General features: G+C 42.5%; 1 protein-coding gene across 20 annotated transcripts; it reads right to left on the bottom strand.

The window, feature by feature from the left end:
* Positions 1-448: 448 nt before the first annotated feature.
* Positions 449-24,658, bottom strand: LOC128887754 (troponin I). Of its 20 annotated transcripts, none has more exons than XM_054143990.1 (10): positions 24,544-24,637; positions 21,021-21,064; positions 18,564-18,581; positions 17,824-17,952; positions 17,346-17,469; positions 14,482-14,582; positions 6,040-6,083; positions 5,385-5,526; positions 1,841-1,858; positions 449-1,042 (listed from the first exon to the last, which is right to left on the bottom strand). In XM_054143990.1, the coding sequence occupies exons 2-10, from the start codon at positions 21,033-21,035 to the stop codon at positions 977-979; spliced, it is 657 nt and encodes a 218-aa protein (XP_053999965.1). In that variant the 5' UTR covers positions 21,036-21,064; positions 24,544-24,637; the 3' UTR covers positions 449-976. The 20 variants fall into 20 exon arrangements, with proteins under 20 accessions (XP_053999965.1, XP_053999966.1, XP_053999964.1 ...); XM_054143991.1 differs by lacking the exon at positions 14,482-14,582 and adding an exon at positions 13,433-13,533; XM_054143989.1 differs by lacking the exon at positions 14,482-14,582 and adding an exon at positions 12,320-12,420.
* Positions 24,659-27,242: the final 2,584 nt, after the last annotated feature.

The raw sequence follows: 27,242 nt of genomic DNA, 5'->3' as shown, positions 1-27,242 counted from the left end.
GGTAAAAGTCTCGCTCCTTGCTCGAAGACTGATAATCGCGTTGTAATTGAGCCGTTCGTGGAATTAACGACGGTATTAAGACGCACGACTCTCAACATTGATTCGAATACGACAGAGGTGTTATTACCTCCGCTCTAACATTTGATCGAATCGAAGACGTCGGTTTTCGTGGGGAACTAGTCGATTCGACGATAACGACGTGGAGCTTGTATATAATCCTGTACCCACGTTTTGCGAGGTTCATCGTTCACAGTGAAAGTAAAAGGTACACAGGGTTCGTAACCTTTAAGCGCGAAAAATAACAGGTTTTTACTGAAATTACGGTTATCAGGCTCGCCATGTGTCGAAACCGTCGTCTTCGATCATCGATCCACGGAACGAAGGAAAATCACAGAGATGGAGAAACAATGGACACGTGGAAAATGGATGATTAAACGCACACATGGAGTACAATGTTTTTTTTTTTCATTGTCGTTAAATACTTTGCTTTACAATAAACCTTAAATAACGGTTCCCATTCTTGCTATCTCGTTGCGTTTCATTTCTCCCTTCATCTGACTCACAGAAAATTACATGTACTTGGAGGGCTCACGAGTAAAAAATAAACCAACATCGACAAACGGAAACGAATGATACAGGGTTTTGTTCCTTTTTTTTTTTAAAGAAAGTATACATACATATATTCTGGACGAGAGTCAGTCACAAAATTCTGAATTCTGGATTAACTCTTCGCTGGATTGCGCGAAGATAAACGTGTAATTTGGGGAATCTTCGTGGACAAGACAGAGACAACGTGATTTCTGCGTGCAAATCGGGAATATACGTTCATTAATGACAATTAAAAAAAAAAAAGAAAGAAACGATAGAACGAAAGAAGTGACAGTGAGGAAGTTTTGAGTTCTTGCGTCGAGATGTTATCGGGTTGGTGGATGGACGATCCCTTCTCGAAAACGTCGAGAGCGAGTTTCAGTTTCTCTCATGCCTCCACCTCTTCTTCCTTTACCTTCTTTTCCTCGCCCTTCTTCGACCAGTCGGGTTTCTTCTGCAAAATTCAGAACACAAGCGTGAGTGGTCCGTGATTTGGCGAAAATTCGCACACGCCAGGTCTTTGGTTAGCTAGGTCAAGGTAAACCTTCGCAAAGCGGGGGTAACGCGCCTGGGAAATCTTCGTAAGGTAACGTTCTTCCAGAGGCAGAGACAGGAAAAATTGTATTCGTTTCTAACGTGGAACGTAAACTTCATTTTGTGACTCAAACTCTTATTCCTATCGAAGAATGAAAATTGATCCTTTACGAGTTATTTGCAATCTTCATCCTGATGAGAATTTCGCCTGTCTCTTTCAACGGTGACTTTTCGCGTAAAAAAATCGATCACGTTGAATTATCAAAAAAATTGTTCGTGTCCACCTAGAATTTTGTTCAACAGGCATTGCCAAATCCACTTTGTTTCTCCAACGTTTCGACAATGTATCTTCTCTGTTCGTCATCCAGAAAGCCGTGCAAGTTGTTAGTGAAAAATGTCGCGAGAGAAGAGTTTGAGAGAAAAAATCACGAAAAAGAAACGATTCGAGTAATTCCGTGAATAACAAGATACATTCGTCGACAATATTCGAAGCTCGAACGTCAAAAATAAGTGTTCGCAAAATAAAAAGTGGGACAACGTGTACGCGAAACCGATGGTCGCATCGTTAAGGAACATAAGCTTTCTCTATAGCTATCCTATCGTCTTCTGTGCATCGCTCTTTCACACAATCCCTGCAAAATTCTATGTCTTTTCTAACACACGCACACTCTCCCCTAAAGAAGCATGCCGATCTACGAGTTGATCGTTAAAGCTTTACCTTATCTTTTGACGCGTTCTGCGAACATAATGCAAGAGCAACATCATTAGTCAACAGATAAGACGTGGACAATTATTAGAGCATACGTACTAATTAATAACTTAACGATTAACAACGCGTCGCTCGCGATTCATGGACGATCAAAGTCTCCGTTACACGCGACTCGCGTGCTGCTATCGATCGTGGAAACTTCGATCGCCGCCGGCATGACTCACGATCGACGGTAGTGGCAGGATCGAACCGCGCATCGACTAGTTCTTTTCAAATACTCTACAGAAATTGATATTTCGTATTAAATGTATTTTAATCGAATATTCCAACGGTGTGATGTGCTTGTTTTCGAATTGAAATATGTCGTGAGATATTTGAGGATTCCATAGATCCTCATGCTACTAACTGAGGTTTCTATAGATCCTCATGCTACTAACTGAGGCTTCCATAAATCCTCACGATACTGACTAAGGCTCCTATGGATCCTCATGCTACTAACTGAGGCTTCCATAAATCCTCATGCTACCAACTGAGGCTTCCATAAATCCTCATGCTACTAATTGAGAGTTCCAGGTGTATCTTACTCAAAGGTATACAGTTTACACCTGGATGTCTCAGTTAGTATCAAGCACAACATACATCAACTTCGAAAGTCCCAGTAATCGCTAAAGATTTCCTGTTTCCAAAGTCGACACCATCCTCAGAATTTTAATAATAAAAAAATAAATAATCCATAAAAGAAAACAATCACGAGGCTCGATGCGCGGTCGCGATTAAACAAAAATTCAGACGGGACAACAATCCTACACATGTACAGCCTGGAAGCATGGCAGCCGAACGATGGCGGTAAAGGCAAGCTGCAAGAGAGCTTTATTGCGTCTTGGAAAGAGATTTTAAGTGAAAGTGATCAGCCTTCGTTTGAATGTGCCCCTTTGAACCTTTCTTAAACTTGCGCAGCACACGACAATCATTTCCCTAACTGCGGTGTTTTGCGTGGGGGAGCCTGCGCGCGATCAACGCGTAAAAAGAGACGCAAAAGATAAACGAAAATGAGTGCAGACACAGTAAATAAATGAATAATTAGAGTAAGTGATAGAAACAGAGATAGAGAAGAGTGAAAAGGCACTTGTGAGTAAAGCGCTTCTGCTATTACGTACGAAATGAGGAAGAAAAGTCTGTGAGTTCTTAAATATACTTTGTAAGCCATTCTCACCTTTTATCGCTTCTCTTATATGTATATATTTTTTCTCTTTTAATAGTTACTTTTACCGAGTATTGCGTGCTTGTCGCGCAGATTACCGAGTTATAATAGAGAGAGAGAGAGAAAGAGAGAGATAGGTAAAGAAGAAAACGACAGCGAGACGCGAGTTAAAAAGCAAATTACAGCGTAGACGCGATCATCGACGATGACTCTCGAATGGTATCGTCACGGAAGATTGAAACGTGGATAGAAAGAAAAGAATTCAAAGCGCGGAGAAAAAATTAGTGGAGCAGAGCGGATCGGTTCTCGATAACACTCGATCCCTCGCGTTATCGAACGCCATATGGATTTCTGGACTGAAAAAATAGTCGTCTTTGGCGGCCATCGCGAATCGAATCGCAGTCGAGCATGGTTCCGTATGCAAAATAAATTTTTGGAAAAAAAATGTACATCCAATCCCTTTCATACAGTTTTCAAAACAACGGAATTTCTAAAACCGAAAACTATCGGAAAGTAACAATTTACGCTGCGCACATGTTCGTTCAATTAGTTTCCAGTATCGTTCGTTTGGCAACGATAAGTGAATTCCCTTCATTTTTTTATATACAAAACGGAAATCGAAAACCAAAACATTGTTCTGTCGAATAAAAAAAATTCACCCGCGAATGTAAAAGTTGTCGTGTCGTTGAAAAAGGGTTGGAAATGCGAGAAATGATATTCGACGAAAACATGTGGCTCCATTGACATGCACTTTTTTCGATCATTTATTGAAACACAGATATTCCCTTTCTTGTTATTTCTCTCGTTTCGTAACTCGCGATCCGATCATCGACGAGTCGAGGAAGAGACCCGAATTATAACCTGACTATCGTACGTGCAATCTACTATTTGCTCGCGGCACGATCCATGCTGTACAGTAAAACGAACGAATTTTTTGCGAACGGTTCGAGGGTGGGAAATAATGGCGAAACAGATCACGTTGATAAACGTGCGGTAATCGTCGGATGTGACAACGAAGGAAAACATTTCTCCAGAGTGTGTATTGGTCGTGGCTTCCTGACATTCGCGCTTCTCTTTTCGATTCTGCGCTGTTTACGCACGGTTCGAAATAAAAACGCGTGCACGCGGACGTTACTTTATACTTTATGCGTTTGTGGATACTAAAGCTCTTTCAACGTTACATTGTTATTACATGTTCTCTGTGTACGCGTGCGTTTGTGTATCGGTTTCATTCAATCTCTTTTTTTTTTTTATGGTTGTTTTCGTTTTATCTTTTGGCTTTTTAAAATCTACTTCTTCGTCTGCCACTCTGCCTTCTCGGACTTCTTGGGCTGTGGAGAACAACACAATTGCCTAGTCAACTATCGCTACTACTGGGGGCGGGGATTGTACATGTACGAAAAAATGGAAGGGTCAAAAATACGGTCCCTCTAAGGAGATCCAGAGGATGGCGATACTAAACCCTGCGACGTACGACTTCGCGTGGATTTCAATTGTTCCCCGCGGGATCTCCATAAAGGGATGAACGGTGAACAAAATACTACTGATACAAGGGAAAAAACCTGCCAATTGGGTTTTATACACGGAAAGAAAACCAGAGCCACAAAAACTGTCTTTCTCAATGGCTGCAAAAAAAAAACGTAAGTACAGGCCCGCCCGTCGCATGGCGAAAAAAATTGAAATTCACGCCTCGATCGTGTCGTTCCATGGGAATGCAAGACCAATTTCGTGGAAAGGTCACAACAACCGATGCATTTCATATTTAAAGAAAAAAACAGAAATTGTTAACCCTTTGCACTCGAAGCCTTTTTTTCTGGTATCTACCAGCAACTCGAGATGCTTTCTTCGCATTCTATTGCCACGAATGCTAAGATTATATTGACTTCGAAAATGAGATCTCTAATTTCAGATTTAAGAATCAGATTACCTTTGCCTCAACGACAATCATTTTATTGGCACTTTGAGTTTCAAAGAAATTAAACCTAAAGAAAACCTAGTGGAGAGTCACCTCTCGAGTGCAAAGGGTTAATAATTCTGGTGAGAAAATATCCTTCCAAGCAGCCTATTGCTTCCATTATAGGATTTCATATAAAGATATTTTTCTTGAATTTTTTTAAAAGAAGAAATGAACCAGCTGTGAACTGAGGCTATGATTTGTCTGTCTCGCACAGTAATCGAAAAGTAAAAGACGTCTTGAAACGGAACTTTGCATTTCAATGAAGTGCGACCGACGAGCGTGATTCGTCGAGCCCGAAAAATACAAAACGGGACGAACCATCGACGGGAGGGGGGGAACAGTCTACGTAAAAAATGAGAGCATCGATTGATCCTATCGAAAACGATCGTCCTTACCTCCTTATCTTCCTCCTCGAGGGTGAATTCCTTCTTCTTAACCTGTTTAAGCTGGTTACGGAAGTTGAACTCGGCAGCCTTCTTCTGGAGCTTGGCGAACTTGTTCTCGTACTTCGAGACCTTCTTCAGCGTGGGTTTCATGCTACGGCGAGAAACGAATAGATATTGCTTGCAAAGAAAACGCTCCAGAAATAAAGAATTCATTGCGAAAGTAACGCGAGCCCAGGTGACGCTTATCAATATTTCTCAAAGCGCAAAAGTTTCTATTCTCGAGAGGGTGGAAAAGTGAGAAATCAATGTAGTATTCGCGTCTCCCATACCCAAGAATAAAGAGTCAAACGAGAACACGAAACGTAGGCTACGGCAGGCTTTTATTTAATGTATATTGTAGCCTCCTATTTTGTATCGACTGTACCTTTTTTAAAACAATAAACATTTCATGAAAAAAAAAAAAAAACTGTGGATCCGAGGATCGTGGATTCGAATCCCCGTGCCTTATTTTTCATTTAGACTCCTACATCAATTTTTTCAATTTCAACCCTTTTCGTATCTCGACAAAAAAAAACACGTGGACTCGCCCAATTTTCGTAACAAATCACGGTAACTATGACAAGTATCCAGCAGAGTAAAACAATAAATCGAAAGGTCTACTTACAATTTACCTCGGAGGTCGTTCACTTGGCTGTTCAAGTCCGCGATCTGCAGCGATCGAAGTTTTCGATTAGTTTTACCGTTCGCAGAGACCATCGGCGATTACGATCATGCTTCCATCGAATTTTCATCGCGAGAAACTAGGAAACCGAAGGAACGACGCCCGTTGGAAACTCGGACGCGTCTTTAAACGGATGGAACTTAATTGAAGCGATTAATTCCAACGTAATCGTCCAAGGTATTCCAAATTTCCATCGTGAGGTTTCCAGGGGCGAACGTTCCTCGGTGATACTCGAAAACGGGACAATTCGTACTCAACGAAAGGGAACGCTTTCCCTTTGAGACAATAAACAAACAAAAAAAAAATAGAAAAATAGCAAACTTTCGAATAGCGAACGCAACGCCACACAAAGCATCGACGTTTCCTTTAATCACGATACACAGAACGCTTCACAGAAACCGAAAACACATGTGTTAATTAAGAAAACAAAAAAAAAAATGACATACAGATACGTACATGGTAGATAACGAAAGAGCAGTAATCGATTAGTGGACGAAAGAACGAGTGAACGCGGTACACTAGCAGAAATTAGCATGCTACCTGCGTGCCAAAAGCAGGCGGGAGTGGTTGGGTGGGTTTTACACACGGACTTGCAGCGAATACAGAGATATATTCGGCCGGAGACACTCGACGAGTCGAGATTGACGGTAAATTGGCTTGCTGATTAACTGCAATGCCATGTAACGGTGGCTGGATGGGCGTAGATGGGACAAATGTCCGCGACCCGGATCATAGAAAAGGTCGGGGGGATGGGGGGTCGCGTTGGAAAAAGTTGACGAGGTCGTTGCGCAAGAGAGAAAAGGAATAAAGACGATCGAAAATGACTAGCGAATAGATCGAGCTTGTACACGTATTTGCCTCCTGAGCGCTAACCTCGCAGACAAGTAGCAAATAAAAAGACGGTGGAGGTAAGCTATTGCCGATGGATATCGATTGTTACGTATTCGCAGGAGTCTCCATACAGGGGTCGCGAGTAATAACGTCCGAAGCACTGATTTTATGAAGTCGTGGTACAGGAGAAGTATTCCTCCATTTCTTTTTTTTTTTTCGTGAAGAATTGAGTCGATCGAGTTAGTTCTAGGTCAACTTGTTGGTACCTTTCTCGATAACTGTGGATCAAGAGAAGATGAATTCAATGACACATGGTACAATAAACGCCTCAGAAACGAAGCACACGATCAGCATCTTCATTGTACCCAAAGGATCCTTCCAGAGGAGCTCTGGAAGGATCCTCTGGGTCTCTCTTTCCACGCGAAGAATACGCTCGTTAATGTGTTTCGTTTCAGATCTCAAAGATCACCATGTATCATTCAATTCGTCTCCTTTTATTCAGCAAATTATTACTTTCATACCAGCACAATAAAAAGAAGTAAAGAGGATTAAAAAGAGTAAAAAGAGGAATAAAATCAGTAGCGCAGCCGTTATTTCGACACTTGGACAGAGACACCCTGCGCACTGGGTGAATAAATAACGTCGATAGCTATTCTTCTCTCGGTCGATCGTTTCACGATGAAATCGGAATCTTACCGCGAAGGTTTTCCCTTCGTCTTCGGAAAAGTGGCCGCTTTTTCAAACAAATTTATTTTTTTGCGTCTTCAAATAGCTTCCTCGAAGGTAAAACTTCCCGACGGAAGCCACTTGTCGGATTCTCTCATCCCTCGCCGCCCGGCGCCCGGGACGTTCGAGTCTTCTCCTTTCCCGGTTTCGTTTCTCCCTTTGGCGTTCATCGCGCCAGAAGGAGAGCGAAACAGAGAAAACGTGAACGCGGGAGAGAGACAGGCGCACCTGCGCACACAGCGAAACGAAGAGGCTAGGGAGGAACGAGAGGGACAAAAGGATAGAAAGGATCGGGCAATGATAGGATATGAATTTCATTCTGGCCAATCAGAGGGGGCGAGAGGGGCGGGGAAGGGGGCTGGTCACGATCAGCTCTTTTTGTCCACAGAGGGTAAAGAGAACAAAAAAAAAAAAAATGTAAAACGTCCACTACAATCCCTTTCCTGGACCGATGGAATTCTGTTCCTCTCACTGTTCGACGAATCGCTAATTCATTCGACTGGAAATTTAATCGGATCTTCGTTCAATGAACAATGCCCTTGTTATCGAACGCAACCAGGTTACTCGCTGGAATGTCTAAAAATTCGATGTTTCGGGGGAAAATGTACGCGTGCATACATTTCGCGTACAACCGTAGCGAACAAGTAAAGAGACAAAGGGTGATTGTAGACCGTTCGACGATTTTGATTAGGGGAGGAACAGATTTCCGCCAGAAAGGATCCGCTATTTACAGGCCCAATTGAACACCATGACAAGAGAGGACACTGACAGTCGGTGGTGCGTGCGAATCGGTGCAAAATCAATTTCGCTCGTTCCCATTTCGACATCGTAGACGCGTGTACGTGTTCGCTTTCACGTCTCTTTCACGAGGACAAAAGGGGTTTCGGGGTTTCGGGGGTAGAACAACAGAAAAAGAAATCCGTATTATTTTCCTTTTTTGTTTCTTTTTTTTTTTAACTCTTCTTTCACGTCACAGAGGAAACATTTACAAGGGAGTCGTTCAGACGAACAAAAACATAGAGGGTGAGAAAAAATTGGGGTTTGTTTGGCGGGTGGGCGGTGGCCTGGAGAATTTCACAGCATGGCACTTCGGTCTCGTGATCTCTTTAATCCGGGGCCTCGAGACAGTCCACCTTCGTGAGAGTTAAACAGTGGAACAGAGATAGAAAAAAGCGTGGAGAAAGGAGGTGACAACCAGCTACATTTTCAACGGGGAGATACGAGAATGTGAGAAACGAGAACTCTTTCCAAACACTTGATCAAAACTCTGAAAAAGGGGGGCGGGGGTGAAAAAAAGGGGACGGGCGGGCAGCAAAAGTCGTAACAGGCGGGTATCGTTCTACGTACCTACTCTACTCTTGCTAGCGTGATACAACATCGACATTACGTGGCGTATTTACTATGTACACTAAGCTTGATTCTTGCTTGAATTTGAATAATACAGTAATTCGTAAACAAGCTTCGAGTCGTAAACAAACCATTGTGTATGTTTCGATTATATACATTCTCAAAACGTCTTCGAGCATCCTCGATCTTCTATTATATAGAGGATCAAGAAGGCCCGAGACGCCTTGAATATGTACATATTCAAAATAAAACCAACAGGGTTACCTCTTGTTGTTTACGTAAACGTTTATCGACGCTTCCCAGAGTATTTCTTTGATACTTCTCGCGCGTGATAATTCTCGGTCGTCGAACACGTGTTCTTCTCGTCGGAAAAAGATTTGTAAAATAAAAATCGTAAATAATGCATTGTCTCTTATTTTTCTTCCCTCGCGGGGAATATGAAGTGCCATACTTCCCTCTGACGATGCGGTGATAGTTATGATCGCATGGCTTTCGCGTGGAAAACGTGACGAGCCTCTTAATTATAGGCTGTTCTCCTCGCGATCGGCCGAAATCGCAGATGGACAAAATTATTCAGATCAAAATGTCGAATAACGAACGAAAAACACTACTAGTTTATTCATTTCAAATCAAACAGAACGTGGTATTAAAAATTCAAGACTTGAACTGATTAAGCATCTCGAATAAATTGCTTCGCGTTGGTCTCATTCGGTGTCTATTATTCGAACAAAATTGTGCCCATCTTCGGCCGAAATGAAGTGAATAGAAAAAATTTGCGGTGACTTCTGCTGTAGCGTGAAAAGTTGTTCCATGCTGTTAATCTGAATATCAGCAGCCCAAAAGAATAATCGAATGATACGATGCGTCGATTTATCGTGGCCATGAACGTTTGGAAAATTGTTTAAAAATATCGTGAAGATTCTCCTCGAAGACGCATTATTCCAAACATTGGCGAAGGTTGCGCAGAATCAAGTATGAAATTCACAACGATCGATCCTCTTACCGTGAGCTCGCAAAATCCTTCGTAGTCGATCGATTCGGATCCATATGGGAATCCCATGAACAATTTCCTGACGGTGTTAGTAGGTACAAGCCGTGCATGTATGGTTAGGCGAATGGAACCAACAGTTTTATCAATAATCGTACAATCAAGCTCGCAAAGGCGCAAAGGGTTGGAAAAAGATAAATAGATGCAGAAATAGTAAAGGCAGAAAGAGAGACGTGAAAGACGCGAAGAAGAAAGTGAGAGGGCGTTGAAAGTTGCAGAGAAAAACACGAAGAAGACGTGAAATGTACAGTGGTAGCGATCGATTCGATACGATTCTTTCTCAGCTTCCTCTTATATTTTTCCGTTTTCATTTTAGTCCACCTTTTCGTTTTAGTTCCTTGTGACTACTTCCGATTTTGCACCGCACACCCACGCACGCACACGCGCACACACACGCGCGTAGTCTCACGCACACGTTTGATTCTCGCGTGAGATCAAAGGGACCGTCTTGGACCCCGTTCGGTGTGTTTTTCTTTTCCCAATGACTGTGTATATGTCACTTTTGCCCCATGAAAAAATATTACAAGGAAAAAAAAGTCGGGTACACGATGATTTGAAAAAATAGAAAATCAGAGTGAAAGTAGTCCAGTTGTAGCTGCTCTAATGTATTCTTTTTTTTTATGGGGGACAACGGGCCCTTCTCGTTTCACGATTCTTTATCTCGGCGAGAACACGCGTTATGCGGTCGACAAAAATATGATGCGTGAAAATACGATCGACGGACCAGGTCGAATGCGAACACGTGAACGAAACAAATAAACGGACAAAGTCGCTCGATGACGATCGATGTGGATCGATTTGACTCGATGAAACGTCTCCTCCATAAGCTTGCCCAGCCCTGATCCGAATCTCGCGAGAAGCTTTTGTTTCTTTAACCAAAAGATGGGACCCGATGTCTCGCTTCTTGGAAAACAGTAGCGTCAACATCGGGGACCTCTCTTTTGCTGGATAAATCAAGAATTAAAACGAATGGGATTTACGAAAGCATTGTTTCCCTTTTCCATTATTATTTTTCACAGCATCCCGCCTTTTTATAATTCTTTAGCGAAAAGTCCCATCAGCCACGCGTGGATGACGATTTCTGTGATTGCTTCAAATCTGGAATTCGTTATTATTAAATCTATCCTCGGAATATTCGTACAAAACGATGCCTTCGTGAATACCAATCCTCTTAATTTTCGCTTTGTGTCCATCGTTTCGCTTGGCGAGTTAGTAGAAAGCTCGGAAAGCCTATAATCTTGCGTTAAAGAGAGAAAGAGAGAAAGAGATTTATTCGTAGAGACAGACAGATAGGTTCGTTGTGAAAAGAGCGAGAGTGACAAGGTGTGCGTTCAAGTGAAACAGATATTTATCTACGTGTCTATAGAAAATGTATGCGAGGAAACAGAATGATAGAAAGAGAAAAGTCAAAGAGAGAAGGCGAGCAAAGTGATCGACGACGCGTTGTCGTGGAAAAAAAAGATACAAAAAAAGAAACATGAGAAAGTGTAAAGAGCGATGTGGCGAGCGATGATATGCGCAAAAAAAAAAGTTTGCTTTGCGTTGCGGCACTTCATATCCACGCGAAAAAAAGAAAAAATTCGGTGGGCCGTAAATGTACACCTGGACAAAATGATAGGGCAATTTTCGAACACCGTGCACGAGTCTCGCAACAGGTGCCGTAAAGAAGAATGACTTTGCTTTGTGGCCGAGATATCGACCTCCGGAAATAAAGATTGTCGTTGTCGCAGCAATAAATGTATGCAATCTATCGTTTCGTCCAGGTGCGTATATTTCTGCGGGAGGGGGAATTCGTCGTTTCGAAAAGAAATTCGTAGAGAAAAAAGAAAGAAAATAGAGCCGATTCGAGTAAGGAGATAGGTGGATCACCGAGACAGGACTGACCAAGATTATACAGTAGAAAGTAAAGCTAAGAAACGTCATCGAAAACAGTAACGAAAGAAGGACTGTGTTCCATTTCTCACGTTCGTTATTCTCTCGAAAGTACAAGAAAAGAAGCGAGTGATCCTCTCGTTCGATTTCTGGTTTGCTGAAAAACCACTCGACGTGTTCTCCAAGAGAAACATCGTGAAAGAGAACTCAGAGAGAGACGTATGTACAGAAAGAAGGGGTTGTAACAACGAGAGACAACGCGAAGAGAGAAAGCCAGGGGGTTGGCGCCACGAGAAACGTGCGACTGACTGGTTGCTCTCTTTCTCCTCGCATTGTTCACCGTTTCTTTTTATCCGTTGATATCGGATATCTTTTTTTTTTTTTAATTTTCTCCTGTACCTCGTAGTCCCTTTTCCGAACTTCACGCTCCAAATCCCACTTCTGACCCTCACAAAGGTAGACGCGGTCGTAATACATTTGGCAAATCTCCTTCAAATCGTCTACAAAGAACATGGAGTGTCTCTCAGATATCTTCCATTCACGATAACGGTTATGTTCACTAAACAGCCAGGAGGCAACGAGAGGAAAGAGAGAGAGTTCTTCTTACGTTTCGTAAATAAAACGTTCAAATGCCAGAATAGTCGCGATTCGAAGTTGTAATATTTATTCATTCGGGATAAATGCAACACAGGACAGATGTGTATCTGTATTTCGGTTGAATTCTTCTAAACGCGTTCGGATCACTTTTGGAAATCTCTCTCTGCCGCTCTGCTCGGGCGATAATAAAAGTTGCGCGAAAGCCGAATGCCTAATCGCGCTGGTAAGTATATTCTCCTCGAGAAAATTGACACGAACGTGACCTGCTCTGAAATCTCTCCTTTTCGTTCAAATGGAAATCGTCCTATCGGCCTCCATCTGTACCGAAACGACACACGAGGCTGCCGCTACTTCGAAGCTTCGATCTCTGGCATCGGTCTGCGCTCGAGAATCGACCGGATCGGATACGCGAAATTGAACGAGGAAATCGATCGAGGATGCCAACGACGTTCCCGAACTACTCCTCGAGAAAGTAGTGTCCGACGAGCGAAGTTTCGAAGTAACGTCGACCTGGGGCGTTCGAGGGGCCGTGGACCGAACGTGGACAAAATTCTTATCCGGATCAAAATCTCCTGCGAGAAAAAAATAAACAGCTTTGGAATGGCATTCAGAATGGATTTGTTCCGTAGATAGATGTGTCAGAGAATGGAGATGTGTTTGAATTTGTTAACAAGTAGGATCGATGACACGAAAGATGAATTTTTTATTCGTTGTCTACATATCGAATGAGATTCGAAGCTTATCCAAATATCTATCGGGATCAATTCGAATTTTGCCCACCTCTGCCATCGACCACGGCCAAAGACGTGACAACGTTAAATGAAATCCCAAAAAAACTAAAAAAAAATTAAAAACGAATCACGAGGGAGGCCGAACAAGAATAATTTGCGCAGGAGGCGAGCCGATCGTATTTACCTCGAATTCTCTCAACCTAATTTGCCTCTCGAGGTCAAACTTATCGCCCTCGAGCGAGTATAGTCTGTTCCAATATGCCGAACAGATCGTCTGGAGCTCGGCTAAAAGCACAAAAGTTTCTCACAGAAGAGAGAGCAACATGAACAATGGGAGGATGTCGTCGGCCATCCTTCGCTGTAAGATTAAATTCTACTCGTGTCCTACTCGTTATTCTGTTTTTCGTGTCAAAAAAGAAAAAAAAAACAAGAAAGATCGTCGATCACGTGACGAAGTTCGAATTAAAAATGTTCTTACCCCGCGACAGCTGTTCCTACGAAATGGTTCCAGCGAACGCTCGCGACGCTGGCCTGCGATAATGATGCATAATCGCGGATAAGGGAAAAGTATCATGGGAAAACAGAGAGATTCTCGTATTGGAAGCAAGAAGCACGAAGCTGACAACTGCGCGTACGTTAACCTGACACGAAGAAAGGAAATTCGGGGAACAAAGTGGAGGGAACGTATTCACAGAGAACAGGATTATTGACTATTTTGCCTACGCGCAAATAAACGAAAGTAAAAAGAAAAAGAAACGAAACATAAATGATAGTTGTTCTACTTCAAACCGCTCACGAAATAGGCGTTACGTGTATTATTTCAACGTCTACTGGCTGGCGATTCTACGCTTCGCGCGTGCCTGCTGTTGGTTTTGTTCTTTCTAGTTTTACGATACGCTCTACCAAAAAAAAGTGTTGTTTTTCTTATGTTTCTTTCTAAACTATAGTCAGATAATTGGCGAGTACTACGTTAGAGTTTGGTGCAAATTAGATTGATATCAGCCTCGATGCCTAAGTTCAACGATCGTTAAGTAACAGCCGAAATCCTTTCAATCCCATCAAACGGAAACAAAAAAAAAAGAGTGATTACTCAGCGTTGTTTGCGCTTAGCAAAAATTCCTTGCGTACTAATGAGAAAAAAGATTCAGAGGATCCAGAAAAGAACCCCCACCCAAAAAAAAAGAAAAAGAAAGAAAGATGTTTATCTATTTTTGTATCGAAAAACGTTTCGACCTCGAAATCCTTCTTGGCGACTTCGTACTCAAGGTCGTACTTCTGCCCCTCGAGAACGATGATCCTCTTATGATACTGGGTCAGAACGGACTTCACGTTAGCTGTCAAAATTCGAAGTCATCTTGAAAAATACTCCACTTGACGGGGGCGCAGCGATCGATTTTAACCGACGCGTCTACTCTACTGTTGTTCTTTTCACCCTCGTATCGATACCAACGAATCAACGCGCGCTTTCTACGCCAAAGGTACCGAGGTGCTCGTAATCGTACAAGTAAACAAAAGTAAAAAAAAAAAAATGAGCTACACCAAAATATCTGTCCGAAATCGTGGTAAACTCAATTTATTCTCTACGCTTACACCAGTACGACTCATTCGAACCCTCGAATGTAAACAAGGTGAATATATCAAACGATTTCGTTTATTGGTGTCTCGCCGACGAGCAAACGGACGGGGACAACGTGTAAAAGCAGGGTGTACAAGTGTGGCAGAGAAACCGGCGGTCAAAAAGCTGAACGAAAACTGACAACGACGTAACACGGTGCGAGTTGTTGCTTTTTCGGCGAGCAGACAGTTCGTATGATCGAGCTGGATCCTAGAAGAGGTGCGTTCGATCGCAAATCGCGAGCAAAAACGAGAACTGGTTTGCTTGATGCGACAACATAAAAAGCAAAAGTAAATATTACGTTTGGGGGCTGGGGGGTGTTGCGGGAAGCAGGGGGGTGGGGCTGAGGGGACATGTACGTCGAAACCAACTTTCACCTCGAAACCAATCGTTTGCCAAATTAATAACGTAAGTAATTACGCCGTTACGAAAAAAGTATAGCGTGTATGCGACAATTTGTGAGAGCACAAGTTAATGTAATACGTGAATAATCCACGACTTTGTCAGATTACGAAAAAAAAAAAAAAAATGTAAAAAGGACGACGTGATAGCATTAAACGAAGAGCGAAAGACGTAGATCGCGCGCACAAAAGAATGCGAACAGAAAAGTGTGCGAAAAAAAAATAGTATAGAGATAGAGAGACAGAGAAAGTATAGCTGTGTTATGTGAAACAGTGAGAAAGTGAACAATAAAAAAGATGTATTCGAAAAAGAAAAAAAAAGACGAAGAGACGAAATGCGAAGCTCCGCGACACTTGCCCGGGTTGCTGGAAAGCAAAGAGGTTTGGCAAAGAGCAGCTCGATTAGGGTTGAAATGGTCGTCGATCGCTCGTGACGATGGACGATTAAATCGATCATGAATCAGTGGTGTGCCACTGAAGTACAACCGTTAATTTAATCGAGGATCGTCACGACTGACCAACGTTTAACTTGATTTACTAAATGATTAAATCAAAGTTTGGTGGTTCGTTGTATCGCGAGAATAGAACAATTATGAAAACAGTGTTCCGGCTCTAAATAAATTCGTAAATTGTTCAACCCTCGTAGTAAAATTAAAGCCTGATTTTACGACGAGGATTTCAGTTGGAAAATCGAAAGTATAAAAATACAAGTCGCGACAATATAAATACTCCCTCGTCGCCGTATAAATAAACGCAATGTTACCCTTGCGTAATCGTCAGTCCAACCGTTTCGAGCTCTTTGCCAAACGCACACGAGGATACGCGGTTCCCTCGACATCGACGATGAATTGCAACCGAGCAAGCGCGGTACTCAAATGCAGTGATTCTTAACCACTATGTCGCGGATGTTTGGCAACAGTCTAATGAACTGCTTTATGGTTTTTTTTTAAACTGCGTGTGTAATTCAATGACGGAAGTTTGGTCAAAAGCAAGCATCAGTTTAACCTCTTTCTGTATGAATTTCAATTCACAGTTCAAAATATTTTTGCCTCTTTTTAGATCGATGCTCTATTTATTCAACGCGTTTCATTAAGAACCAAATAATACGCAGTTGAAGGTATACTTATATTTCAACTGATATTCGATATAAACCAAACTCGATCCTCCATTGAATGTATTACTGAATTCTCGTCATTGAAATTACTCTTGATCGAAACCCGTGCCAGGTTATTTCCCTCTGCACTGTCTCCTCGTGAAACGTGTGGTTGCAAAGGTTAAGAACCACTGCTCGAATGCCAACAACATTGAGCATCGTTGTTACTACAGTGTTCGTGAACGCCTCGTTATTCGCAACGTCCCGTAACGTTCTCGCAACTGTTCTTTCTTTCAAGTACCTCGAAGTCCTTCTTCTTAACAACATATTCGAAGTCGAATTTTTGCTCCTCCAATGCTGTGATCCTATTGTGGTACTCGCGCAGCACGCGCTTCAAGGTCTCTGTGTGGATCAAGGTGAAAAAGATCGGACAAAATTCATCATACTCATTCAAACACGAGGGGCTAGCGATCTGTAACGATTTCGTCAAGTCGTGTCGTCGAGTCGTGTCCCGTAGACATTCTTCATCGGTGTGAGTATGTGTGCGTGTATTCCTTGTTATCCACGACGTTGGCGGGAATCATCGAGGGGAGATTCTAAACTCGTGAAACGATTCGAGTCTCGGTTGTTAACGAGATCTTTAAGATAATCTGAACTTACAGTCTGATAAATCCCATCTACGGAAACGTGAGGAAAGACCGTCTGCAAAGAAGCGGATGAAACGAGCGGAAAACACGATCGATACGAACGAGTTTCTACTATCGATGAATATCTATTCGCATATCTCACCGAAACCGAAAAATAAAGGCTACCCAGACGAATAACAATCGTTCAGATTTCGATCGACCTGCGGCGTGGTCTTGATCTCGACCTTCCGACCCTGACGTTATTTATGCGTCTAACTCGTACGGACGAATAACCGAGAATAACGCGATTACGTGTTATATTCGAGCGAAACAATGTTTTGTTTTGAAAAGCATCGAAGTACCTTCGCTCGCGTTGTCGGTGTCCTTGGGCTTTCCGCAGCGTTCCTCGATGATGCGCCTCCTTTCCGCAGCTTTTCTCTCTTGTTCTTTCTTCAATTCCTCGGCGGCTTTCTTACGCAGCAACAACTGAAAAGACCAATTAGACACTTGTAAAAATTGTAGATGAACCACGATCGACGACGTTAAACAGGTGCGAGGAGTTGCGAGTTCGCGACGCTAATGGTACAGAGGATGCGATGAAAACGTAAAAGCGCGACACTTTGTACCAGAAACAAAGGAAAGAATTAAAAGTAAGTTGTAAAATATAATGGCTTTGTAATCCCTCCTAGCTGAAAATTTATAATCTCTTTAACGATCGAAATTTTGAAAGCGAAGGGAGACTCGTAGCGTTTCGTGACCGGGCACGGAACTTTGTTCGAGTGATAATTAAAAGTCCGTGACTCGGTAAGAAATAGCCAAAGAATAGAAAGGCGAACTTACCCTAAGCTTCTTCTTCCTGTCAGGGGTCATGAAACCCTTCTTCGCCTTCTTGGCTTTGGAAGCCTCTTCGAGGCGGGCGCGGACCTCCGCCCTCTTTCTGTCGGTCTCCGCCTGTTTCCTCTTCTTTTCCTACATTTTCCGTGCGAAACTCCCTTAAAACATCTCATCTGACAACGGTTCGAGGCAACGTACCACGGCGAATCTCGAAAGAACAGTCCGCGGAATAAAAATATAACAAATAATATATACTGCTTGGCAAAATAAACCAAATAATAATTGCAGCGTGTACGAACGTAATCCTTATGAAACTTTTGCTTTCGATTCTCTTCACAAAATATTCCAGAAGAAAGACAGCTTCAGCGCGTGACGAGCACGCAAACTAATGGCGCCACTCGTTTATGTGCTCGTTATGCGTCGAAGTCCGATTTAAATCCAACTTTGGAAGCTATTATGCCGAAGAGGACCAAAACCATCGTTTGGAACGTTTACCGAAGCTATGCTTCCATGCTCTACTCTTAAGTTAAACGATTGTACAAAAAGGATCATTAATTCGTTGCTCCCGTTAGCGAATCGTCGTGACAAAAAAACGGCTTAAACGATTTCCAGAGTTTCCCCTTAATGCGAAAGTAGCAAGTCGTTCGATTAGCCTGGACTCGACAAGTTATCGAAAAAGTTCCCGGAACGATTGTCCTTTTTCAGCTCGACTTTAAGGTTCGTCGATAGTTTCCCCTCTTACGTACATCCTCGAGACGTTTCCTCTGTAAAGAAAAAGAGACAGCGGTGGTGAGCGAAACTTTTCTGGCCAATTCTCCGCGGGGGCGGGAAAACGAAACAACGTTTAAACGCGGACGATGAATAAATAACGCCCTCCGCGCGGGAGCATGGAAATGTTTCAAACGGTGTTTCGTGTTCCGCGTTCGAAAGAGCGCTGAAGCGTTCGGAAAGCTATACTGTTCGCGTGATTTTGCGGCTGCATGGAACGCTGGTGCAATATTTTTTAGCGAATTATCATAATTTGCGCGCAGATTTTAAGACCTTTTAGTCGTTCTGACTGGTGGTCAGCATGCAGTGATTTGTACATATCTGTAAAATAGGCGATCGTTTCCTTATTTTCTCGAAAATATTTAAAATTATCATCTGTATATAATAGACAGTTATTGACGCTGTAGTTTTGGTGCAGGAGATCACTTAGTTCACAGAGTATGTAGACATTTGTACCAAAAATCGAACTGAAAAATATTCGCGTATAACACGTTAAATAACAAAGCGTGAGGGGCATGCTGGCGAAACAGAGAAGGACGTCACAGGTCGCAGGACGCATAGATATTGTGTCTTTCATGCGACTATGGTATCTACATTACCCCAGGTTTTTTCTGGTTATCTACGTTGCTCGTGCTTGGAGTTCTAGACTATCGCTACGGAGTCTTTGCTACTGACTGGTCTTAGTTATATCAGTGGATACGTAACGATTGTTAAACGTCTCTATAAAAGGGAAATCGAACTGCACAGAAGAGTAACGAGGTATGCTCTATATTCTCATAAAAGATGAAAATCGAGGTGCATTATAATAATATTGCATACGGCAAACTTCTTTTCCCTCCCATTTCTGGATGCTTTCGTATTGCGCACGCGAATTGTAATATTTTCTGATCTCGAGATATCTTCTGTGCCAATTCGAATACAAAACGGAAAAGGAGCCGGGTGAACGACGAGAGAAAAGGTTCCTCGAGTCGAGGAGTACGAGAATATAAACGTACAGAGATATCGTAGAGGAAAAAGTTACGGAAACCGTGAAATAAAATGAAAAGAAAGGAAAAGGTCGGGACACGTCGAGAGAAACGCGGTGGTAAATAATGTTGAAATAAGGACAAGAGTGTGACAATAAATCAAAGCAACCCAACAGAATCAACCGACATGTCGACTTTAATACTTCCGGATCTATCTCTTCCGTTCCCGGCTGGGTAATATTTTACGTTTATACTCGGAGGAATCCACTCGTGGTCTCCCGAAAGCGAGATCTTAACGACTACCGAAACTTTCAACGACTCTTTCTACTTTTATTTATCGAGTCATAGACCGTGGATAGATTTGCAAGTATTTGTTAAATTCGATTCAAAACGACAATGATAGATTCTAACGATGAACTGAAGACGCTTCAAATTCCCCGAATAAAAAAGTCTATTTAAATGAAGATTACGAGACTTTAATAAACCCGATACGAAAGCGATTCAACAGGATTTCACTTTGAAAATGGAGAAGAGGGAGACGGGAAAATAGAAACATGAAAAATAGGAATTTCACGCAGTTCCCTCGTGAAAAACAAATAGGAAACACAGTCAGAGTTAACTGCAACGAGGAGTGGACTGTAACGATCTCCTCGTTATTCTGTGAGACGTGAAACTACTGTCAAACTTTGTGGTCCACTGTCGACCACTTTTCACGTAGGCACGTAAATTTTCTACTGTGAAAATAGGGTACATCGATTTCGGTAGAGTCCCGATTCGATGCAAGCTTCTCCGTCACTGGAAGCTTCTTTTGCTCGAATGTTAAGTATCGGACAAAAATATGGATCGATCCGGAACAAAATGCAAAAATTCGTTCGTAAAAACAGTCACTCTTGTTTGCTCTGTTACGTATTCGTCGATAACAGGGTTCAGAATAAATCCATCCTTGGACTTTCCAGAGTAATGTCTCTGTTTATTGAAACTACTTTTGCAATAGGTGCTCTACGTTTCGTTTCATACTTCAAGTACGTTTAAAGTTATTCTTAAAGAGATTCCACTTCTGGAGAGTTCAACGACGAATCTGTTCTTGAGAAAACACAAAAAGGTGAAAAAGCCTGAATATAAAAAATTTCCAGGCACATGTACGGATTAATTAAATTGTTGCTCGAGTCTACGACTAAAGGGAAACTCTATATCGAGGGGAACGTCGCAAGCACAAAGCACACGAGCGATGCGTACCTTTCAAAGACATTAATTTTACTGCTCGATCCAAGAGGAACAGGCAGATCCGTTGTTCGCCATTTTTACACAAAATCGAGATTCAGTGCGCGCAGAGCGGTGTCCGTGAACGAAGAGGCATAAAATGGGGAGAGAAAAAAAATGTTAAAACTCTCACTGATGGATCTTTCGTAAGATCGTAAAGTAAGATCATGTCATCGTCCCATCGTGGAATCTTTTCGATACCCACCTAACCTCATCGTCCGCCATCGTTGTACCTGGCTGCTACACGCGTCTACCTAAAAACACAGGTTATTCTCGTTTTTTGTCTTTACATAATGCACAGAGGCTCGAATGGGCGCTCGTTTACGATGACACGGATAAACGAGCGGACTGCAAACATTACGAGATTGTTAAAAATAAACGCGCGAGGACAGGAGGGGGTCGAGGCGAGGGCGACATGTGTCGGAGGATCTCCCGATTGCGTCACCTGGATAAATTTTTCTTTCGACTCGGTCAGTGACAGTCGTTCCTGCGGATCCGCGCGATAAATCATGCGTCCCTAGCGTAAATTTTCGCCGGCTTGCCGCGCCGTGCACGGACAGCGACGACGGTGTAGAATATCCGGTGCTCGAAAATAGACACGCGTCCCCACCTTCCCCGACGTCGACGTCGACCGTCGTCGGTGCTGCACGACGATCCAAATTTGGACGCGAACGACCCGGTAGATCCTCGAGTTCTCCTCCACTTCGACTCGATTCGACGTCGAAAACGGAAACCCGAATCGAACTGGACTTTTCTCCCGTTACCTTATTTTCAGACACTCGACGACGCTAACCACCATCTTAAAATTCCAGAAAGGGACGAGATCTAAGGTGCAGAAAGAATTACGTCGATGCATGAAACGACTTCGCGTTTGCTCTTTATAGGACAGTTTTTCTTTCTAAACGAACTTGGCTAATTGATTTTGACGTAATCAAAAATTGTTTATTATACAAGTGACGTTTCGAGCATCATGATCCATAGCCTCCTTCGACTGAACCTAAACTCTAAAGTCATATGTAAGAATAAAATTCATGAAAGTACGTACAACTTTTGCTATATCTAGTTGCATATAACTTTCAAATGTTTATTCGCCAAAAAGATGCGCGTACACCTTGTCGAATCAAACGTCAATTTCTATAGTAAGCATAGATCAACACCGAAGCCTTACCAATTAGCAATCAGTACCAATTACCAATCATTTCAACGAAAAATTCGAAATTGTTATATTACCACAAACGCTGACACATTTCGAGATCCTTGGGGCCCGTCGAAGGAGGAACGCTTCTTCTCGAAACGCGTCAGCGATTAGAAATAAAGTGGTTAAATTTAGAAACCGGGATACAGTTATTTTTTCCAACTTGAAGCAACATTCTCCTCGAGGGAAAACAATCAGAGAGTTTGCGAGCCAGTGGAAAATAAATACAAAATTTAAAGATATAAAACATTTGCACGATATAAATATTCGAGAGCACGTACAAACAGTTCATTTAGTAAGATGGAAATGAACGATATTCGTGATCAGAGAATGCACGAAAAAATATGTAGGCGATAGCAGCAATTATCGGCAACGTTACACGGTATAAAAGACGAGGGAGTCGTTGGCAAACTAGATCGCGCTCAGGGAGCCCGAAGGTAATTGATTTCCTTGGCGAACGTCTTACGTGCCGACGTAGGAACGATGACGAGTCGGATATAATGTTTCAAAATAGCTCTCAAATTTACTGCACGCGTCGATTGTACAACCTATTTTCGCGGACGTTTACTGCGCTCGGTAATGACATTAGACTCTATCGATCAACGAAGAGCGCCCGTGAGTAGAAATTGCGCTAATACTTGGAAGGTATTCCCAGAGTGTATTGAGCCCTTGCCTCATCCTTGACTCGTTCATTAGAAGACACGAAGGGGGCTAATCTCGATAATTTTGCACTCGATCCTGCTCCACTCGTATTAAGTATTATAGGGAAGAAAGTATTCAGAATATCTAAGATTCCAGAATCCTATTAAACGAGCATCTAAAGCGAATCGCAGTGAGTTAACCCTTTGCACTCGAGGCCTTTTTTTCTGGTATCTATCAGCAACTCGAGATGCTTTCTTAGCATTCTATTGCCACGAATGCTGAGCTTGATCAGGTCACCGTTACCTCGCCGACAATCATTTTATCGACACTTCAAGTTCCGAAGAAATTAAACCTAAACAAACATTATTGTTGGTCGATTTATTGCGTCAAACTTAATGATGACCGAGAGTCACGTCTCGAGTGCAAAGGGTTAACAACGTTTTGTTCTCAGCGAGGGAGTCTCAAACCCTTTTCTGTTCCCCTCGACTACACGTACCGGTAAATAATTCCAGAGTATCGTGAAAAATCCGTTGACAGGAATTTTATTCGATCACTGGTGAGCGATGTGACGCGTCTCCTTTTATATTTGTAATGGATGATCGCCTTCGCTAAGTATAGATTCCCTCTCGCTCGAGCCATTCCAAGACTCGTCCCACCAAGACACCGATGTGTGTCTCGTCTCCGATGTCAAAGAAGATCCCGGCACCGTAAAAATAGAAAACACGCAGAATCTACCGCGAACGATCTATGATACTCCGCGGTCGATCCTTGTTCGACGAGGATCAGGATCTACGTGCTCCCCTTTCTAGAAACCAGGAATGCGGTGATGCATAGCGAGCTACTTCCTTTCCTTTTCGTCGCGGCAAAATTGAGAAAAATTGAGAAAAATGGAGAAAAGTCGAGAAACGACGGGAAGAATAGCCACGCGAGGAGAGGAACGTTTGACTTCGAATCTAAGTCCGAGGATTGGCAAGTCTTCCTCGAAAGAGAAGAGAGAAGCGGCCGCAGAAGTTATATTTGTCGAAGGGAATATCGCTAACCACGACGAATACTGGCACAAGGCTGTTTACGCGGATCCGCGTGGACTCTCGCCTCGCAACCGAACCAACGCAACGAAACGGCTCGTTTCTCCGATAAAACGTTGGCGGCCATTTTCGAAATCGTTGAAGCATGCAGCAAAGACGGAATAGTTACTGACGATGGAATGATATTACATCGTTTTCCACCTCGTTGTGGGTCCTCGGTGCATTTATAAATATACATGTTTGGGAGTAATGCTATCTACTAATCTATATCATAAAGTCACAGTAAACGTAACGAATCGAGTTGAAAATTGACGCGTGATGAGCCCCGAGTTCAAGAAGGATTCTCACTATTTCACTGGACGGAATAGTGTTCAACTCTGTTCAAACCAAGACGCCTAAAAGTCGCCTACGTTTGAATAATTCATTCGCTCACACCAAAATAATAACGGAAACAAAGGGCAAAAATCATCGAGTAGGTTCGCAAGATCGAGAGGCACCGGCAGGCGAGATTTTCGGCACAGTAACTTACTCGACGAAAAGGGCAACTAGAGAACATCGAGAACCACGAGGGTTCCTGTCACTCGGGGTGGGCTCGCGTCACACGCAGAATCTCACAACGGACGGAGAACGTCACAATTCCTCGAGGACTTTGGAACAAGTCGAGCAACACACTCGTGACCTTGAAAATAGTCTCTCCGTTAAGCACCTCTCTCACTGACACTCGATACGACGAAAAGGGGAAGTCACGTCGGTCGTTTCGAGGAGCGGAAATCTTCGAGCAGCGTCCGGTACGCGGTTTTCCTGAAGGAGTCACGTAGAGACGCGTTCCAGGCGGGGTCCGTTTCGCTCGAAGAACGACGAATTGGCTTACCTTGAGAAGAACTTTCCTGGCTGCGACTGGCCAACCGGACCTTAGGCAGCTGACTGTGCCATCGTGGATCCCTAGTCCACGTCGCGAACCTCCGTCGTAGGCTGTTCACGTGGTAGCCGTCGACCAATGACGGCGCGCCATTGGTCGTAAGCATTTTTAGGCGAGAGCTCTGCCCGCTCTGCCTGCTGCCAAAAATAATCGGAAACTGAAAACGGAGCCGAGGCCCGCTTCGTTGCTCCGCTCGGCCGCGAACCACGATCTCTCGGTTGCCTTCCAACGCGCTTGATTAAGTGTGTTAATCCGGCAGGTATGCGTGTCGAGAAGAAAGCGGGGCTTCCTCGTTTCCCTCTCGTTCGAGTAATGAAGATCGATTGTACAGAGAAAACAAGAAGACGTGCCATTTAATTGGCACCGTTCTCACGTTTTTCGTGGCTCTCGATCATTTATGGTATTTCAGCTGTCACGAACGGAGCGGTCGCTTTGACGTTTCGATCTCGTGGTTTAGGATCGGGCCAGGGCAACCTTTCCTCGGGGGCAGAGTAACATTTTGTCTTTGAATTAAAGGCTAGAATGAATTATTAACCCTTCGCACTCGAGAGGTGACTCTCAGTCACCATTAGGTTTCACGCAGCGAATCTACAATACCTAATGTTTCTTTAGGTTTAATTTCTTTGGAGCTCCAAGTGTCGATAAAATGGTTGTCGGCGAAGTAAAGGTGACCTTATTTTCAAATCTAGATAGCTTAGAATTCATGGCAATAGAATGCTAAGAAACATCTCGAGTTGCTGGCAGATACCAGAAAAAAAGGCCTCGAGTGCAAAGGGTTAAAAAAAATATATTTATATTAAATGGATTGGAACGAGTTGCTACTTCGTACGTCATACATTTGTAATATATTGCTTATGTGGCTTGAATCTTAAAAAATAATATATTTGTGGTTTAAAAATTGTAACTCAATTTAAATTACTGCAATAAGATTCTGGCTATTTTCAGCAATCACAGCGATACAACAAACATTAACATTTTTAACATGATTCTAACTTTATCTAAGCTCTATCTATATTTCTGATTTCAACAAGCACTTTACAGACAGTCTCATAAATATTCGTACCCTCTACGTCTATTAAAGAAGTTTGTCTAAATTCAATAATAGATTCAATGTCTTCAAATAAATTTTGTATTATGTATGTACGAGTGTAAAATCTATCCATGCATATATTTATAATGAAAGATTTATTTGAAAACATCGAGTCTATTATTTAATTTAAACAAATGCCTTCAATAAACACAAAGGGTACGAATATTTATGGGACTGACTGTATGTGCCTAACGTTTGGACCAGCGACTTCAGTACACCCTGTATAATGATTTTCGACACGAATTTAAATCTTCCAAAAAGAAATGAACTCTATTTTCGTAGATAGAAAGTTATACTTAGCATTCGTTTATAGGGAATGGGAAATGTGTTTCTGCGCGGCACGCCTCGCGTCTGGTTTACTTTCATATAACAGAGGATAAGTATCGCCATTGGTACAAATTTTTACTCCTTCCACCGATCTAAATATTTTGTTTCTCGGAAGTTCCGATCGTTAAACGCCAGAAAATTGGTTACGTTCTGCAACGAGATCGCCAGCTTTCTCGTTCGACGACGATCCTCGATCGCTCGGATTCGATTGCTCGTTGTTGATAGAGCTCGTATAACATGTGTTAGGATTTAGAAGTCGCAGAAATCGTAAGAGTATATCGGAGCGCGTTGAGGCAGAACGAAGATATTATTAACGGATCGTTCTGGATTTCGTGCGCGGCAGCTGTTTGGCACTAAACGAAGTAACGCTGACGGAAACATCGCCGCCTGAACGTAACACTTACGATCGCACTCGATATATAATATCTTCCTCGAATCTCGATGAGATCTCCGACCTCACTGATTGGACTCCTTAATGCAGCCCAATCTTAATGGAAACCGCTAACTAGAAGACGTTCCCTTACAAACGCGATTCCCCTGGCAAAGACAGCTATTCAAAGCAGGCAATAACACGTAAACGTTTGAGCGAAGTTCGATCCATTTAATCAGCGGCGAATATTAACCCTCGATGCGAACTTCCCAAAAGCAAATTGTTTCCTATAAAGATAACCGAGGACATTTCCTCTATGAAGAATAAGTCATCCTTCTCTAGGCACACCCTACTTTGGAAAACGGTATCTCAAGGTACCCCAATTGCAAGTATAGTAGAGACTCCCGTATCCGAACTAATAGGGAGACAAAAGTGGCCCGATAATAACAATTAGTTTCTTTCGCATTAAAAATCATTTATTCAAGTAGTAATGAACAAAATTGAGTTTCTTTCAACATCTAAAGGTCCCATACCCAGTTACCAATACGATTACATTACGATAAGATTACAATCGTAATCACTTTGATTACAATTATTAATCATAATCACAAATTTGATTGCGATTACAATCATAATCACAAATTTTTCTGTGATTACGATCGTATCCTTAGAAGTTTTCAGTCATACAAATTTTTTATCTCAAAACCGATCTCAGATTCGTGTTCCTCACGCCAAAAAAACTTAGAAAACCATGCTTTTATCAAAATCAAAAATTAAACATTTTCAGTTAAAATAATTCATGCCAATAGAGTAGGGCATAGATAGGGAAATTTAAAAAAATTTTTAATTTTCATGAAAGCGTAT

This window comes from Hylaeus anthracinus, unplaced genomic scaffold, assembly GCF_026225885.1.
Source record: "Hylaeus anthracinus isolate JK02 unplaced genomic scaffold, UHH_iyHylAnth1.0_haploid 11989, whole genome shotgun sequence".
Taxonomy (NCBI): Eukaryota; Metazoa; Arthropoda; class Insecta; order Hymenoptera; family Colletidae; genus Hylaeus; species Hylaeus anthracinus.
This window is presented reverse-complemented; position numbering and strand designations above follow the sequence as displayed.

Coding starts and splice junctions, on each gene's coding strand:
- LOC128887754 (XM_054143990.1), bottom strand. Junction 14,583..17,345: donor CACCGACAACGCGAGCGAAG/GTACTTCGATGC, acceptor GAATTTTGACAG/CTAACGTGAAGTCCGTTCTG. Junction 6,084..14,481: donor TCGCCAAGAAGGATTTCGAG/GTCGAAACGTTT, acceptor CGATCGCTGCAG/ATCGCGGACTTGAACAGCCA.